The sequence below is a fragment of the Condylura cristata genome, unplaced genomic scaffold (assembly GCF_000260355.1).
Source record: "Condylura cristata isolate star-nosed mole 26May11 unplaced genomic scaffold, ConCri1.0 scaffold00004, whole genome shotgun sequence".
Taxonomy (NCBI): Eukaryota; Metazoa; Chordata; class Mammalia; order Eulipotyphla; family Talpidae; genus Condylura; species Condylura cristata.
In genome coordinates this window covers 12710267-12729518 of record NW_004567105.1, presented here as the reverse complement: position 1 = coordinate 12729518, position 19252 = coordinate 12710267, and the positions used below count along the sequence as shown (strand labels likewise).

At 39.3% G+C, this 19252-nt stretch overlaps 1 protein-coding gene across 10 annotated transcripts in view; it reads right to left on the bottom strand.

Annotated features, from left to right (window-relative positions):
* Positions 1–19252, bottom strand: part of ANKS1B (ankyrin repeat and sterile alpha motif domain containing 1B) — a 755486-nt gene that overhangs the window by 322812 nt on the left and 413422 nt on the right. For 9 of the 10 annotated variants that reach the window (XM_004675770.2, XM_012720251.1, XM_012720253.1 and 6 more), the window contains exon 15: positions 14902–15008. In XM_004675770.2, the coding sequence (XP_004675827.1) occupies positions 14902–15008 (107 nt within the window). Of the gene's footprint in view, positions 1–14901; positions 15411–19252 lie in introns of those variants that run through there. The other variant, XM_004675773.2, reaches the window with a different exon arrangement.

Sequence of the window (19252 nt, the reverse complement as noted above, 5' to 3'; positions counted from 1 at the left end):
ATACCAGGCTCTTCGAGGGGATAAGACTAGAAAGCAAAGCACATTTGCAGTTGCCTTTGGGCAGTATACTCAGGCCTCAGAAAAATGGGATTATTTGGGGAAACATCTATTGCATCTTAGGTAACTTCATTTTCTTTCAGTACTTTCTGGGAATAGAAGGCCAACGAGGCAGACAGATGTCCCCGTGCTCATCCTCCCGTGTTGTGCGTGTGTGACGTGCAGCTGTGTGCTGCCATCTGGGAGAGCCTCCTGGGCACAGCGGCGGGTCATTGAGCTTGAGCTGTCTTTCTGTCTGCAGCAAGTCAGCTGCATGGCTTGGCACGGTGGGGGCGAGATGCTTTCATTCATAGTGGTATCACATGGTCCCTGGGGGAATTGGCAGGTCAGCATTTCTTTTGTTCTTCCAACATGAATGCATTTTACAGCCTCACCACCTTTGTTGATCATACCATTTCATCTTATATAATTGGCCTGATTCTATTGTTTGTACAAGCCTTACCCAAGGCTTCTTCTTCCAGAGAGCTTTCCCTGACCACTCCAGCTCATAACCTCCTCTCTTTTATTTGGTTAATTTTCCACGCAGGGAACACTGATCTATCCCCATCAGGTATTTCTGTCATAGTGCATCTACCACCAACATGACCATACGCCACCACCCACAAACCATTATGCCTCCCCGCCTCCCTGTTCTGTCCCCTCTCTCACTTCCTCCCCCCTTGGCATCTCAGTTCTGCAGTCCGCTATCAAGGGTTAGTTTTTCAGCTTGTCTTTATCTGACTGTAAATTTAGTTACTTTATATTCCACATATTAGTGACACCATCTGGTATTGAACAAGATAAACTCATGCCATTTGCAACAACCTGGATGGAGTTTGCAAGGATAATACTATGCAAAATAAGTCAGAAGGTAAAGCCCTCTCTCACTTTCTTAGAGTTTAAAAAATTCATAGATTCTACTACTTAGTTCTCCCATAGTTATTTTCTGTGCTGTGAAAACCCTTATACTGTTGTTCTTTATTGTTATTTGAGTGTGTATTGCTATTTAGCTATTAAGTACACTAGTCTTAACTCCCTGAGAAGATTGTAGGATCTTTAAAGGGAGTCGGTATTATGTCTCTCGGTAGTCTCTACCATAATTAGCACACTCTGATGAGTGTAGTAGGCAGTCAATAGGTGTTTCCTTAGGAATGAATGGATAAATCTCCCAGGAACCCATTCAAAAAGATTTTCCTGGGAGCCCCTTCACAATCTGTATCGAAGTTTTACTTTATAAGTCATCTCATGCTAGAAGATACAAAGTATAGATTTAAAATACAGATTTATATGTTAAAATGCAATGGTCTTTGTTGTGTGCATTTGTTAATATATTTCATAGCATTTCTTAATGTACTTTATAGTCTGGATGCACATTTAGGTTAGTTATCCTTGAGGCCAAAGCTACTACATTCTTGGGTATTCAAATATTCTCATAAAAATTAATGGTCACAATTTGATCAACCATGTTGAGGGACCATTTTATTGCTGTAAGCAGGTGGGTCTCCTTGAGGATATTTCTTAGGGGAAGCACCAAACTAGCAGCAGCTAGTTCCTCTGAATCCCAAAGTGCTCTCCCAACTGCATGTATTACTGTGTGGCTACTCTGACAGGTTCAGTCTTTGAGTGGTCAGTGATGATTAAGTGTGAGTTAAGATGCTACAACTTCACAACAACCTTTCCAGTTATTTGCCATAAAGTCACAGAGACAGGTGGGTAACAGGTATTTTGATGTTCCTAACATGATTTGTGCAAGCATTTCCTGTTTCCCCTGTATTGTGGGGACAGAACCAGGAAGATTGGCCATTTCTGTGTATCCCCACATTGTCAGTAAAGTAAGTCCTCAATGTCGTCACTAAGATCTTGGAAACTGACAATGTAGAATGCAGTTTTACTATAGGCTCTAAACAAGAATTAAATTCCTAGAGCATATTTCTGGTCCCTGAAACATCACCAAATATTTCAATAAAGACCCCAAACTCTTCTAATATTAAACAATACTTGTATTCATTCATTTTCTGAGTCACTTACTCCAGTAAAGGCCAGTGTGGCAGAGATTATCCCAGAATTTCAGGGCATAAGGCAGGACCAGCCTGGGGCAGGACATGTGCCCTCAGGGGCGCACTCACACTCACACTGCGTCTCTCAAATGGGGCGATTTCATTCACCAACTAACCTAATGTGCACATCTTTGTTCCTCCTAGAGGGAGGAAACTGTAGACCCAGAGAGAACCTACAGGGATGTGGGGAGAACATGTGAACTCCACACAGTCCGTGATCCTGGCCAGGAATTGATTTCTCCTACATCAACCATATGAAAAATGACGTTGAACCAAATGACGTTACTTGCAGACCTGCTATAACTGCAAAGTGGCTTGCCAGCTAAGTGGAACAAGAACTCTTATTACAATCATGATTCATTGCCACTGAAAGCACACAGCGAGCCTTAATCTAATTCTCATCATGACTTTCTGAACAGGTAGTGCTGTCTGCATTGTGCATTTGGGAACCAGTGCTCTGGAGGTTAAGTTCTAGCGCATGATCTCACCTCATATGAGAGGGGTCAGACTATGAAGCAATTCTGTGTCTTACAGTGCAACTGTATTTTTATTTCCCATTGAATAGAAGGATTCCAAACCTCAAGTTTCCTAAGTTCCTGTAATTCTACTCTATTTTCCATAAATTCTCATCTCCACTTTTTGATAGGACTATTTAACATCGTCCCATCTTCCAACCTCCCATATTTTTGAAGCATAATTTCACTAGAAATACCTCACGAGAGGTATGTCCACATTGATAGCACATGTATAAATAATGTGGTGCCCATCCTCTTTGTATTCCCCCCTGTGATAACAAGGACATCCTCATCGAAGAAAGGCCCCTCTTGTCTCCAGATCCCGACTTTTCTCACCTTTATTCCTTCAGCTGATACCTTTTCTTCGATATCAACATTTCCCTTTCTACCCAATTGTTTCTCTGAATAGTCAAACATGACTCCAGTCTCTTTTATTAATTTTTTTTCCCTTTAGCACCGAATAAGACAGTTGCTTATTTCTGTGTTCCCATTGACAACAAACTTCTTTCAAGAGTTTTCTACTATTTCTTCAGTCCAGGGCAATGTAGCTTCTACACTTACTGCACTGAATTTGCTCAGGTCAAGTTCTCAGTGATGTCTGTGCTGCCAAATTCAGTGTCTACCTCTCTTTTCTCATCCCACAGGATTTACCATCATCATCCCATCCAAGGAGTGTTTATCATTGGAATTTTGGGGGAAGGATCCTACTTTCAGAGGTTTTGAGTCTCGGGGATCAGTTCCACACAGGAAACAGAAAGCTTGTGCCTTGGTTGAATATAAGTAAAGTCGTCTAAGGGGAACCTCGTGGGGTGAGAAGAGGGACAAGTCTAAACCCTAGGGGACAGGCAGAGGTAGGGAGAGCTACAAAGGAGCTGGGGGGTAGAATCTGCCAAAGATAATAAGGCAGAAAAGAAGGATTCACAGAAACCAAGATAACAATGATGAAGTAAAGGAGTGGAAAGCTATCGTGTATTTGGCAACTAGGAGTTTGTCACCATTTGTAAATAATTTCAGGATGCTTCACAGAGGCTATTTTGAGACCTGATTACCTTGAGCAGGGTTTTTTGTTTGTTTGTTTGTTTGTTTGTTTGTTTTAGGAGCTTGGTAGCAAAGGAAAGAGAGTAAGCAGTAAGCAGGTAGCAATTAAGGCAGATATAGGACTGAGGGGACATTATGAAAGAAATCAGGCGATGTGTGAGTTTGTTCAGAGATTTCAGAGAAGAAGGCTTCTAGTCAAACTATTTATGGTAGAAATGAAAAGAAATTTATTTAGAATCCAGCATTAAGTTAACATGTGTGTAAGAGTTTTAAAGACTATACAATGCAGTAACAATTTAATATAGTATTCTTACTTCCACTGTATCGTAAGTACTGATAGGAAGTAAATGGGTTATATTTTTGACTGTCTGACACATCCTTCATCCCCTCCAAAAAAAGATCCTCATTTGTATAACACATTCAGCTGTTCATAAATGACTGAATTGGTACACAGGTGAAGCAAGCTTTGCTCCATTCTTTTAGAAAGAGGGATTTTGGGAGGGGATTCTGGCCAGCCTGAATGATACCATTCACTTGCCATGAACTAGCAGTTAACTGCATGACTATACAGTGACATGGGCTGGTGAATACTCAGTGTTTAGTTCCTTCACAGAGTTATTCCTTACTGATAAAAAAAAAATGTACAACATAATTCCTGTCAAATAAATTGAGATACTTTAAATTCTAGGCCTCCTATTTCAAGATTTTCTTCAGAACTCTGGAAGGACAAACCTAATTCTTATTGCCAGCCATATAAACAGATATTGGCTTATAAATCCAAGATGTTCCAAATGCTTTGAATATGACTAAATTTGCTCATTGTGAAATAGGGAAAGTTTAACAATGTTTGGTCCCTCTTTAGAGGTTTATTTCTTTATGCATACAATAGCTAGAGTGCAGGACAGGGATGCAGGGGGTGAGAGGATTCACCAGAGGCAAAGCAGGGAGCAGAACAGGTAGAATGATTGAAATCACTGCTGAAGGGAAGGGACAAGTAGTTGAGACAGGAGAGGTCTGCTGTGCCATGTGGGTCAATTCCCTGGCTGAGCATCAAACTCTAGATGCGGTGGCTTCACATAGTTTCATAGTACTGAGACTTAACCCCTTGTGCCACTAGGGAGGTCCCAAGTTTAACAACATGAAATTTAATTCTGTGGACTCAAGAGGTAAAAATCAATGACCTGATATTCAGAGGCTTAAATAAATTATTCATTGTATTTTTCTCTATTCCTAATATGCCTCTATAATTTATAAGCAGAGGCATACCAGCTAGCATTTTAAAAATACTCTTAGATAACATGCTCTTAAGTGAATGGATAATGGCCACTGACTATGATGTGATCACTGCACACAGACCAGACTAGGAGTATGGGGTGACATCAGGGACACATACACAGTAACCTGCAGGGTACCGTTCATGTCTCCCTGAGTTTCTTGTAGGTAAAAGTTGGTAGCCATTCCTAGTAACAATTCATGACACCTTAGAAAGGATTATACTGAAGGGAAAATCACACCGTCCACGTACACTGAGCCTAGCTGCAGCTTCTCCTGAATGACTCTCAGAGGTCTCATGGTCTGAGGACAGATTTGACCTGGATGTACAATTGTATTTCTGTAGGCTTGGGTGTGACAGGGTACATCCTTCGTCTAGAATGCCTGATCTCTGCACGAGGCAAAGCTTTCCTTCTCTCTCACCTCTCTTCGTGGGACTTTTTTGAATCATTAACCCTTTCAGAAAGAAGAATGCTTATGCTACTTTTGTTTGTCCAGAATACATCCCTTCATCAGCTCACTTACACATATGTTGCCTCAGAGATTCTTATTGGTATTTTTTGTTTTTGGACTTGACCTGAGTTTGCATCCCGAGAGCTTTGGGCCAGATATTTAGTCTTTCTCTAGCTAAATTTTATCATTTGTAAAATCGGTATCACACTACATATTTTATAACACTTGTGGAAGAAGTAAATATAATGTATGTAAAAAAGAATATAACAAGATCTCTATGAACAGTAGCTATATTATAAAATTAGTTATATTTTCTTTCCCTAAAACATTACTTATGTAACCATATATTCCCTTGGGACATCTTAAAATCAAATAGTTACCAACAGTAAGAGGGCAAAGAAATGAACATCTCTTAGAATTCTGATTTATTTAAGGACAGCAGAAGCTATAAAGCTAATTGGAAATAATGCAAGGGTAGAGAGATGAGAAATTCTTGGTCCTCACTTTGTTGATTTCATGTAACTGGTAATGTGAACTTGTCTATGATTACCCATTCATGAAAAACTATGTGTTATCAGGAATGTTGACGTTATCATTGGTGAAATCACAACCTATGATTCTTTAGATATTTAAATTTCATTTAAGTCTCAAGTAGATTGACTTTAAGTCAATTCAAGACATATTTGGGGGACTGCCAAGGTGTGTTTTGGGCAGTGTGTGGATATACATTTGCACATACATTTATTGAACACTGCTGTAGGGTGAATTGTGCCCCCCTATGCTCCCCCCAATTCCAAACCCCAGTATCTTTTTTAACAGAGATAAGTAAGTTTAAATGAGGTGAGTTTTAACTTAAAATTTTTCATGTCCTTATAAGAAAAGCAAACTTGAACAAAGAGAAATATATAGCCAAGATGATGTGAAAACCAGGAGAAGACAGTTGTTAACCAAAGCAAATCCTAGGACAGACCCTCCTACCACAGCCCACAAAAAAAACCAAGCCTGTCCACACCTTCACCTCAGTCTCCAGAGCTGTGAGATGATACACTTTTGTTGTGATGCTTTTTTATAGCAATCCTGGCAAACCAATACAAGGACCTACTGTGGGCTAGTAACTGGGGAAACAACACTGACCACTCTTTCTGGGGAAAGAGTTAGGTAAAGAAGCAGATAATTCAGAAATAAATAAATGTGTTCAGGATGTCGTGGAAAGTTAGTGGACAATAGATGAGCACTACTAAAGAATCTGGTAAAGGCTCCCCAGAAGGAACCTCTGGGTGGGACTTCTGAAATGAGCATCACACAGGCTGGGATGATCATGTATGGGGTGTTTGGGGCAGTGAACGGTGGATACAAAAAGCAGTAAAAGTGCAAAGGCACAGCTTTGTGCACAAGTGTGGCCCAGATGGAGTACTATAAGTAACCCAACATCTCAACTATTCAAGAAGGGTACACAGAAGCTGGCGAGGTGGGCAGGGTCCAGATCAGTAGAGGAAGACTCCCCAGAACTGGAGGAGGGACCAGGGCTTTGAGGAATGAGTTTTTGTTGACAAGGAATTGGGAAATAGGCTATGTAGGGTAGGAGGGATTCATCAAGCAAAGTGAAGGCCAATGTTCATTTGTCATTGAGAGATCTAGTCTGGTCAAAGTAGGGTTTTCATGAGAAATAGAGGGGACAGGATTGGTGAAAAGATAAGAGGGACCAGAAGTATGATAAACTGGGAGTTCTTTTAACACAGGGTGAGTGTCCTGTTCCATGTATGCAATGTTATAGGGTATCTACAAACAGTCACTGAATGAGTCATAGGAGGAATGATGGAATGGTGAGGTCTTAGTGAATTGAGCAAGGACTTTTAGTCAAAGAGGTTTGGTTTTAAAATCTGGGTGATGCTGGGCAAATGTTTAAACTGTGTTGAGACTCATTTTCTGCATTTAATTGTGGGAATACTAATACTGACAGAGATAGGTTGAGAATGACACAATGAACACAAAACTGAATGAACTTAAAAAAAAAAATCCAGTAACCAATATTTATTGAGAAGCTACTTACCATAGAGACAATTTAGGAATACAAAGATAAATAAGACCCAATTACTGCCTTGAAGGAACTCATTTTCTAGCTTGGAGGCTGACATCTGAATAGGTAACATAAATATAATGCAATATATTAGGGACCAGCAAGGGCCTCTGAATGGGGTGCGGAGACAAAGGGCAATGGTGCCATCAGAAGACAGAGTATCAGGGATGCGTCCCTGAGGAGGTGAGGCTTGAGCTGACTCAGGGACAATGTTGCATAGCAGGTGAAGAAAGGAGAAAGGGACTACAGTCAGAGGGAACAACGGGCTTCCTTTACAGCTGTGTTTTTCTAGCTCCTATATTTGTGCAGTTCCCTTGCTGAAAATACACTCCAATCTGGCTGGGTAAAGCAAAACCCCCTCTCCAGCTCATGGAAGACTCCTGAGGGCTGTATCTTGCTCTGAAAATCCTCAGCTACGGCCAGGTTCTTCTTAAACCAAAAGTCCTTAGGCACACTGCTATAACCAAGTGTAGCTCTCCCTTTCTGAGAATTCTTCCCACCCCTCTCCTTTCCTTCTTCCTTATTTGTGGTCTTCCTCCTTTCCTCAAAACGTACTGTGTCTACATACATAGACCATGTGTTGCTTGTGGAGGTCCAGAGGGTCAGAGCCGTATTTCCAAGTCTTGAGTGGTTCAAAATCAGAGACAGGGCTGGCCAAACTATGACCCATTTACCAATCTGCCAGTTTTTGTAAATAAAGTTTTATTGGTACACAGCCATCCCCATTCACTTATATATTTTATGGCCACTTTTGTGCAACAATAGCAGATTTGTGTAGTCACAATAGAGACCATATGGCCTTCAAAGGCTGATAAGTTTACTAACTGGTTCTTTACAGAGCAATTCTGCCAGCCCCAGTTGCAGCTTTTATGTAGGACAGAGGGGTGGAGGAGGAGTGGTGGAAGGGGTGTACAGGTAAGGAGGTAACGTGATGTGACATGGTGAGTCCCTACTCCCAAAAGGGACTACAGAAGATGGACTCCAAGTATGCCACGTTCAGAGAGCTGGAAGAAGGAATAGTGAAAGAAAAAAAAAAGGCAATTAAGCTCAGAAATAAAGGATAAAAAATGAGTTATGAGGGGAAGGAAGATCATTTTCAACAGTGACAGCAGCATGAGCAAAAGCCAGCAGTGAAAGAAAAACAGTCAGTTCTCTAGAACGATGGAGAGAGAAAATGGGGACAGCTGGGGTTGGAAACAAGTTGGGGTGAGGTCATACAGGCCTGACTATGGAAGCCACAGTCAGAACTTTGGAAATATAACTTCCCCTAGGGAAGTGAGAACCTCTGAAGGCGTCGGAGCAGAGTAGAGCTTAAGCAAATGTGGGCTTTGGAAAGGGCACTCTGGCTGCAGTGATACATCACCTTTGCTAGGCATTTATTCTCTGCCAGCTCTGTGCTAAATGCTGTGCAGGCAGACATATCTACGGAGATGTCTCTGAGTAGCTGGACAGCTCTGGAAGTCAGGTGGAGAGTGGTAGCAGTGGGGAAACCTATGAGAATCAACAGTCTCCATAGGGATGGATGAGTTCAACACTGGCCACATTGAGAGGAAGGAGAATGAAAGTGACTGGAAAAGGCAGCGTAATGCCACAGAACCCATATCAATATAATAGATATCATATAAACATATAATCAATACCAGTAAGGAGAGGGAAATGAAAATCAGACATTGTGAAATAAGCAAAGAGAAGTAAGAGAAAAGGGAGTTGGGTGGGGATTTTGTAAGAAACAGGTCACAACTGATTTAAAAGAGAACAATTTTAGGAGAAGACATGGAAAACCAGCTAGATTATAAGGTGAAGGAGGTGGCTGGAGTTAAGAAAATAGAGGTTATGGCCACTGAACATTTGTTGAAGAGATCTGTCCTTTGGAGAGGGGAAGAAATATGGTTTGGGCTGGATTTCTTAAAATTAGTAATTCAGTTTCAACAATTTTCCTCATTCATGAAGTAATTTCTTCACCCTAAATATTGCCATTTAAAGCAATACTGGAGATTGTGCAAATATGCGATGGCTAAATCAAAGGCGATAATATGAGCACTGGTTAGTGACAGCAGCTGTATCACTGTGTTACTAGAAAATGGAGCAGCGCACTTTCATGTTTGGAAATGTCATCAGAGTAACTTCTAGGTAGAAGATTTTTCCTTTGCCTCAGATCAGAATGATGGCTATTTTTTTCTTTTTCTGAACCCATTCTTCTAAAATGCTCATCCCCACACACACCCTCATTTCCAACTTTCTGCTGCAGGAGCAGAAAGTGCCTTTCCCAGCCTCATGAGACCTACAAGAACGAGTCACTGCCAGCACCAATATCGCACATGCACCTATAAAGGGCTCAAAATATTAAGAAACAACCCCAAAGTACATTTATTTCAGATTCCTCATTAGATTGATTTTACAGATGAGCAAACCGAATCATAGAGAAGCCACACAGTGGGCACAGGGAAGTCGTATTTTAGTTCTCCCTCACACCACTGAGAGGTTGGTGCCTGTTATATGGGTAATTAAGTTGTTTGTCCAGATGAAGGATGACTTCCTCCTGGCTTTGACTTTTGGATACCAACAGATCTTAAATGCCAGTAGTTGGGAAACGAATATTTTTTTTTTTAACTTTGCAAAAGTGGGTTTGTAACTGCTGGCCAAAATGAGTTTATAGCTGCATTTTCAATATGAAGCCACCCACTCAACTCAGAGCCCAGAGAGTTTCAGAAATAGGAAGGCGTAGGGACTATGGTGGGTATTTTTCTCTTGTACTTTTAAATCTTAGAAACTTTATAAACTTTTCCTAAGCAGTATTTGTATAAGAAATCATCATGGACGTTATTAGTCTTACCCTTTAGGGACAATTTATTTTTGTGTCACCAGATTAACTACTTCTTACTTGTATCATGATATCCTTTAAGATACTTAAAAGGTCATTTTATCAGGCCAATTGCAAATAGTGCTGCTATTGCAGAAAAGTTATATAAAAGTGAAAAGGAGAAGTAAGTCTATGAGCATGGAAAATGCACTGCAAACATGGAAAGAAGAGCTGGAATTAAATACTTAGAAGCTCGATCTTGCTCACATCTTCTGCTTAAATGGATGACTTCCAAGAGCTCTGAGGCTCCACCTCAAAGTTGAACGGGTTCTTCTCTCTTTGACCCTCAGCAAATTCTTTATGAAAGCTACCCACCTAAATATACAAATAAGTCACTTCCCATAAGGTGCCTGATATTTTTGCTTTTTACTCTGTGAAAGCTCTTTCGGGAGCATTTTAATAATGGTCAAAGGAGTCACAATCAATCTACATGGCAGTTGCTAGAAACTCAGGAGATGCCACAAAATCAACAGGAGTTGGTGTAAATTCATTATTCCCCCTTTGTGATTAGAGTTTACAAATAAAACTGTCAGCTAGTTATCATGGTGAGCTTATGAGTCATTCCACCTCCAAGTAATAAAAACTTCTTACAGTCTTCAGGCTGTAAATCCACTGTAACACTGGCTGGTTTTTTGATGTTAGCAGTATCTACCTCCTTAACTCCATGCTATGATAAGTTTTCCCTTTCACTTAGCTTATTATTGCTGGAAGAACAATGGCCAGTTAAGTCATAGGCTGAAAGGGTTGAGTATACTGAAGAGTAGCGTCCCTGTGATACAGTATGTGTACATGTGTATGTGTGAATGTATAAAAGAATGTGTATACACAATGTATATGCAAATAATATGATTCTAACGGAAACACTGTAACTTGCTTGAAGTCAGGAATTATGTGTTATTCAATTTGTTCCCTCTCTCATTACTTAACACTGTCCCTAGCATATAGAAAATGTTTCAGAACTGTTTGCTGAATGAATGAATGAAGGGTCTAGTGTTCCCATTGGTAAAACAAGGCTTCGGATTAATAATGAGGCTGGGTTCCATCTACAACAAGCTGTTGTGTATCCAGCATTATGCTAGGAGTACTGAAAAGGCAAGAACTTGAACTTGAGGAGCTTCCAGTTTAATTGGGGAGACAAGATATAGATCAGTGAAAACGTAACTCCTAATTCTAGAGAGTGAATAATGGCACTTCAAATGTAATTTTTCACGTCAACTACAACCAGTGCATGAACTCAGGAACAGAGAGGCTTAAGCAAGAACTGGAGTCATTACAGAAAGCTAAGTAAACAAGGCAGGAATCGAGTTAAAACTATGAGGATAAAATAGAGGGGAAGGCAAGGAAATAGCTGTGGGGGAAGGGTAAGCTTGTACAACAACACAAGTCTGAAGACAAGAGTAGATAGATTGAGACTTAAATGTAGGGAGTAGACATCAGACTTGGAAATAAATATGATGATGACAGGAGCAGATACATGAAGGAAGTAAACAGGCTTGCATTTTCTATAGTAATTACTTCATGCCTAAACTCTGGTGGAAACTGAATGGAAGGTTGGAACTCAGACATTCTATAGGTTGCACACTGAGGGGAAAATAAGAGGGATGTCAGAGACCACTGTGGCATTCCCAGAGGCTAGTGGGTAGCAGAGAGACTGCTTAACTCTGAGAAGCTGAAGGTGTGCTGACTGAGAGGGGATGAAAGAGAGAGAGTCAGTCTTCAGACACAGGACTCTGTGTGGAGGGACATTTGATTCCCACTCAGATCAGACTTTTGTAAGGTTTTAGGTGAACTGATGTACTTTTATAGCTATTCTTTGGACCAGTTTCCATTTTTTTTTCTATTTTTAAGGAAACAGGAGGGTCGTGCCATGTTCAATTATTCTGTAAACAAAAATTAGATAGGTAAAGTTTGAAAGTCTTGTATTCAGATGTTGAAGAAAGTCACTCATAAATAAAATCAAGGTGATCTAGTAAAAGCTCAAAAAAGAAGCAGTAATTGATAGACATTTTAAAGTAAATAAGGGCCCTTCTTTTCTACCCATGTAAGGGAATGTTGTAAGAACTCTATATTAATCATAGTCATGTGGCTAAATCATCCATATATTGCTTATGTGTGAGAGAACATAAATCGGAATTAGCTAAAGATTCTTTCAAAGTTGTCAATAAATATTTTGAAAGTTACTTATATAACCATTTAAAAACCACATTCACTAATGCAATATTGATTAAATGAAAAATTAACTCTTGAGAATGTTTCCTAAATAAAGTATAACTATGATGTTTAAACCAAACATTAATTATATCCTTTTGATGTCTCTACTGTCTTGCTCTAAAATGCTAATAAGACCTGCACTACATCATGGCTAATAGGAGTGTGGTGCTTGTTGCTTAGGCAACAGTATGAATAAATGCAGGTCAGAATGTGCTTCAAGAAAAACAAAAGCTAGAATATTGTACTGAACAGGGTGAACAGATTTTTCACTATGTTAATGAAATATTTTCTTAAAGTGGGTTGACCATATTAGTGTACTTTAAGTAAGTTCATGATGAAATAAATTAGATTATGGAAATCAATAACTAATTTTTATTAAGGCAGTCATTGATTTTTATGATATTAGTAGCAAATAGATGGCATATTGCATGTGTCAATAACTGGTTACACCATTTTATGATTTGCTTCATCTCATAATTAACTCCTTAAAATGGTAATTCAAAGTTTAAAAATTATTTTAGTCTCATGAAGAAAGTATTTGATTGACTCATCTGAATTAACTTCTTATTTTCTGGGAAATTATATACAAGATTGGAATTTAAAAATTAAGGACAATTATCTGTGGAGAAGATCACAGCTTGGTTTTGTCATATATTTCCAAGATTTCTGAAGTACAGTTTGACGTTCTTATACATAATTCATTCATAAATATTTTCTACGATTTCCACAAGCTTATTTGAAACATGTTTGATTAACCTTTCAGTTCTAGTCTTTTGAAAAGGGATTATGTTTGCTCATATGCATTTAACATTCAGAGGAAAATTATGCTGAATTAAATCTTTCAAAGTGACCCAGTAATCCAGAGGAGCCAAACAGACACCTAACTTCTCATAAATTTGGATGAAGGTTTGAGAAGTGGGAACAAGAAAGTCTTATTTCTAGAAGGGACAGGGTGGGGGAAGAATAAATAACTAGGAAAAGATTTTCATTCTGTTAGGTAATTTCTCTAATTCTTACTAGTGTGCTAAATTTCTTCAGTATCTGAGTAATGTGATAGCAATTGATGAACTTTCACTCTTTTCCTATTTCAATAACCACTATTTTTGTCTGTCTAATCAGTGCCAGTATACTTAAACACAAGGCAAATACAGGAGCTGCCTATCTGATTATTCAAATACAGATGTATAATCAGATCTATGTCTATAATTATTTAGATCTTGCATATCATGCTACATTGATGCAAGATACATTCTTTTTACATTCCTGTACATAAATATTTTTGGAAATGAGGCAGAAGTTGAACAATTTAAATAATTTTCAACTATCAAATATTCAAACTTGCAGAAAAAGAATCTCAAATGGAAATCAAAAGCTATGACTAGTTGTCAGGATTTTGTTATCAGTTCTGATATTAACAATTTTATTTAGAAGTGGCTATTAATTTTCTCTACAAGTCATCTGTGTGCTACATGCAGCTCTGTTATGCTATGTACCTCTCTCTAAATTTAGGGATCAATGGTGTGTGTGTAATGGGACCTTAAAGGCAAGGAAAGATATTAAGGACAGTGACGTAGTTTAACAAGGGATACTGATGAGTATGAGGTGGGGAGGTATGTAAGTGATTAGAAAGCTGTATTATGGGTCTGCACCTCTCCCCATTCCCCTTCCCCACCTATATGCACCACAGTGAGAAGTTTGCACACACCAGGTTTAGAATGCATGAGCAGTATTAGGAAGTACACGAAGGTACTTAGTCAATCATTCTTTCTTTCTCAATATTGACAGTTGATGCAAGTGTTTGTTTTCTTCTTACAGTAATAACACCTCCTTGATCTCCAATCAGATAATATAAATAAATAAGTTGATGATCTGAAGCAGTTTACTAATACACTAAATGTCATCCAATTTAAACTGCTTATTGAACAATTATCAGGGAAAAAATTCACACCATATACATAACAGATCATCTAAATTACTCACTAAATACTGATGCTCCAGTGAAATCATATGTTTTAGGAGTCTAGAATTAACGGAGGAGTGCTATCATCTAACTGGGTACTCTGAGCTCATAAATTTATAAAAACCACACACAGAATGACAGGGAGAATATAAATGTTAATCTTTCGCTGCCTATAAATAGTACCCTCACCAGTTCATTCCTATAACACCTATGCATAGGGATATGCATATCGACCTCATTTTTCAGCAAGTGTCTCCATGTACACAGTAAGTTCAGCCCTAAGGGCATCCGATTTTCTGCTGCTGTTACATACATAAAACTGACCGGCTGTGGTGCACGTCAGGCTGCCTCGGAGCCGTGAAAGACACATAAGAAGCAAAGACAGACAAAAGGCAGCTCCGTGGACACAGAGAGCGTCTTACCATGAACTGCACATTGTCAAATCCATTAGCCATCAGGTGGTTCTCGTACTGAGGTAGCCCAATGCTTTCCAACCATTGTCCCACTGATTGAACAGGGCATCTGGGTCCTGTAAGAGGATGAAGAGGGAAGCGTTTAAGCAGGGAGTAGCCGTCCACGGGGTAATAGCGGTAGTCCTGGGCTGAGAGGTGGCATTGCCACATCATGCTCCTGGGAAAGTTGCTATCAAAGGAGCCCGCCAGCTTGACAGATGAATGTTCTCAGCGAGAGAGCAAAGTCAGAAGTAAAACATAGTTTGCCAGGCAGGCTGTGGAGTATGACTTGATCCTAGCTCCACATTTCTTACATATTAATCTTTACTACCGACCAGTACGTCATACAGCCCCCAAAACCAGGCAGCAGAAGAAGGCATATCAAGCTGTCAGCTTAGGCTGGGCTGCGTTCTGTGTGATTGTTGGAGTACTCCACAATAGCAATGCACGGCCGGCAGCCAGAATTCTCTTTATCAAGTACTCCTACACTCATCAGTATGCAGCTCCATGCTCCTGGCTCCCCCTCGCTCGCTCCCCTTCATTACCCAGCCCAGGCTACACCTCGCATTTTCAATAATAGCCATCAGATAAGGCAGATTTTTTTTGTCTGCAAGCTGTAAGCCTGCTGCTGCTGCTTCCCTCCTACACACCCATCCAAGCGTCAATCTTGAATGATGAGAGCAGTCAAAACAAATGCAGAAAATAGCAAGATTCAAAAGCAAACCGAAGTGCTTAAATCTGAATTGAATCTTCATACTGGTTATACGGTTCAGAATTAGTTGTTGTGGAATTTTACGTTTCCAAAGACACCAGAAAATGCAAAGCTTTAACTGGAGCTTATAGCCATGATCGCTATAGATTCCCTTTCTTCTTTCCTTTCGTTTCTTCTTTAAATGCGGCACAGATAAACGTTTCTGATCTAAAGCTGTACCATGCTTGGAGAATAATTATTCTTTTTCTTTTACCATGCTGTATCAAAATGAACCTTTCTGAGATATATTTTCCTCTTTTGAAATACTGCAAAATACAGAAACTGCTTTGCAATCTTGAAATCAAGATAATTCATTTCTCCTTTGCAGGGTTTCTTCCAAACAAGAATATCACTAGGCACAAGAAATCCTTTTCCCCTCTGATATTTATAGTCAAAACCACTAGGGTTACCATTCTAAGTTAGCTATAAAGGTAACATTACTGGATAGAATTTTTTAATAAAGAAGAGACCTAACAAAAAATAATTCAGGAACAGATGTAAATGTGTGAGTTTTACTGAATGGCAGAGAGACTGAATAATTTATTTAATAACTGAGAGAAACCAGAGATTAATAATAGAACCCATAGGACTAGATCATCAGAAAGACTAGACTTTCTTAAGGTTGGAAAAGAAGTTGAAGTAAGAATAGCCCAGCCTCCCCCTCTAAATGCAGGAATCCCTTGTCACAGTTTCTGGAAGCACATCATATGACTTAGGCTAGAATACTGTTTGCAACAGAGCTCTCACTACTTATCAAGACACTTCTGTTTGTCAGAAAGATATTTTACTTGTGTCTGACTCCTCCTCACAGGCTCTCTCTGCCTTTGGAGTCACAAAGGTTGGAAATAATGCACTTTTTCTCAGAAAGTGTTTCAGAAATTAAAGGTAACAAATACTCTTTCCCCCAGAATAGAGCTGGAACATAGTAAGTGCTCAATAAATATTTATTCAACACAGGAAATCTCACTTTTCTTCTTTCCCCAAACTTATCTTTTTCTGTCTCATTATTCTTTTAAGAACACTGTCAACCTCCCTGGTACAAAGCCATTAAACAGGACCAAGTGTCCGATCTGGGAGCTGCTGACATAATTTCCAGGTTCGAATTGTCCCTCATCACAGTGCCTTGTTTTTCCGTTGGTTCCATTTCTTGGGTCATTTTTATGGAACTGCTGTCTACTTTGGTTCTGTTTCTTAGTTGAGATCTACTTGGCCTTCCACAGCAAAAGCTACTTCGTATGTTATTTGTTTCATTTTTCAAATTAGTTAAAATTTTTAATTGAGGTAACATCTAGCATCACCATCATAGTGCACCCACCACTAAATCATCCATTGTTCACCACCAGAGTCCATTGTGTTTCCTTTCCTCTTTGTTCTTACTCCACAATTATTTGTTTTTAAAGTTATGTTATCCATTAGTGTCAGAATCATCTAAGACATAATTTCGATTGTGACTTTCTATTTCAAAACACTTTTATGTTTGTTATTGTTGTTGGCTTTGAAATAAATTCCCAACTCCTTTGGTGACAGTTGGGGTCTTTATGCTGAGCTATCAATCATCTAGCTCCCTTCCCAAGTGCTCCAGTCTTGGGGAATCCTGGCTGGACTCTGAAGGCAGCCTGTAGTCTTCCTGGGTTAGTTTTATCATGGCTCCACATTTCTGTCTTTTGTTGGCTTTGGGTCAGATGACACTTCCTTTATGAAATCTTTTCTGATCCTACTTTAACAGGAATAAATCTCTTTGTCTGAATTAAGTGGAATTTTTAGATCCTCTACTATAATTGTAGCATTTTTCTCTAACATTATAGTAATTTGTGTACATTTCTTAAGTATAAGACTCTATCTTGCTATTATTACACATAATGAGAACAGTATGCCCTTGCTAAACTAGTTAATAACTTCTGTTTCACAAACCAAATTACATAAAGCTCTCTATTTCAGATTTAAATTGTTAAAAAAACAACCTTATACCTCAACTCTGAATTCTTTATTCAAAAGAAGAAAACTAGGTTTTTTAATTGAATTTTCAGGTCTGGATTTTTATCATCTTCATCCTATTTTTATTTAATTATTATTTATCCCTGGCTGGTTCTGGAACTTTTAAGAAGTTTGATAAGTTTGTAGCAGATTAGGAATCAACTTTAAGGGATTCTGGTGCTTATCATTACCTGTGTGACAAGTTGAAAACAAGATGCTATTTGTCCTTGCCCAACCTTGAAGCTGATACCAAGTGAAGTTAGAAGTAAGCATCACTGATTCTTCTCCTAGGATCATAGTCACATTGCTCCTGATGCTGATTTGAGACTACGAGTAGCTGGGTAAGTTACAGATAGACTGAGGAAACATGACAATAATGTTCTGGTTTGATAAGTACATAGGCTGTTTGCCCAGTGCCTCAAATCCCATCTCATATCTGAAGAACTAAGTACCTGTAAGTGGTACCACATACACTGAAAATAATTTTCATGGGGTCAGGTATGGGGAGAGAAGAAAGGAGAGAGAGAGAATGAGTGAGAATGATCTCAAGGTTCAGACAAAACATAGCTTAGAGAAAATTCAGGTAACTGATAACTTAATAAAGCTTTATGTAGAGAGTTCCTAAATTTTATTCTCTCAACTAGCCAACAGTTAAATTTCTCATATGTTGGTAATATTCAGATGGTAAATCATTTGTAGGAGGGGATGAATTGGGACAGAACCTAGGTGTGGGGGGGGTGAGGGAGAGAGGAGGAAGAAGAGAGACCTTGAGTCATGTTGTTTGTGGTTCTGTTCAAGTATTTCCTTTAAAAGAACTCTGGTTCAGGTCTGAAAGTCACTTTTGAATAGTATCTATTTCTTACTTCACTTGAAATAATTTCTTAGAGTCTTAAAATTCCCAAAGAATAACAACATATCATTAGGGAGGCACCTCTATTCAGTGAGTGCTTCTCCGAGTTCCTAAAATGAGATAAGAGGAGGAAAAGAGAAGACTCAGAGTTATTCAGGGCTACTATGTCCTACACACTGTGGTGTGGATTGTTATCCCCATCTATAGATAAGAAAATTGAAACCAGGGACTCTCTTTAGTACAGCATTTAAAAAAAAAACCTGGAGGTTTCTACTTCCAGAAAGGCAACATGAGGAGTTGCATAGACCCTATCTCCAGTCAAGCAAACATAACTGGTGAAAACTGTATTTTCAACCATTTAAGGTCTCTGGAAGTTGTTCTAAGAACATATAAAGGCTGAAGAAATAGTCATTCAAGAAAGTCTACTAAGCCTGGGTAAGGACAGGGGGAGTGTGTGGCACCTGACTCACCTGTTCCCTCCCTCCTTTTTAGTGCCTACCTGAGCTTGAAAGAAACTCCACTCTGGGAGGTTCTGCCCAAGGATGAGGATCTCTCTCCCCACACCTTCTCAACTTCTATCCAGGGGAGAGGGTGTCTTATCAAGAGAAAAAGCCAACAGCATTTCCAACCCAAGATGCAGAGGCTGACTTCCAGGGGAGTCTGGCTCAGTTGCAGCAGACTCAGAATACAAAGACCCTCACCATCCTTGGCCCAGCTTGCTTATAGGGCAGAAGTTCCAAAAGCCC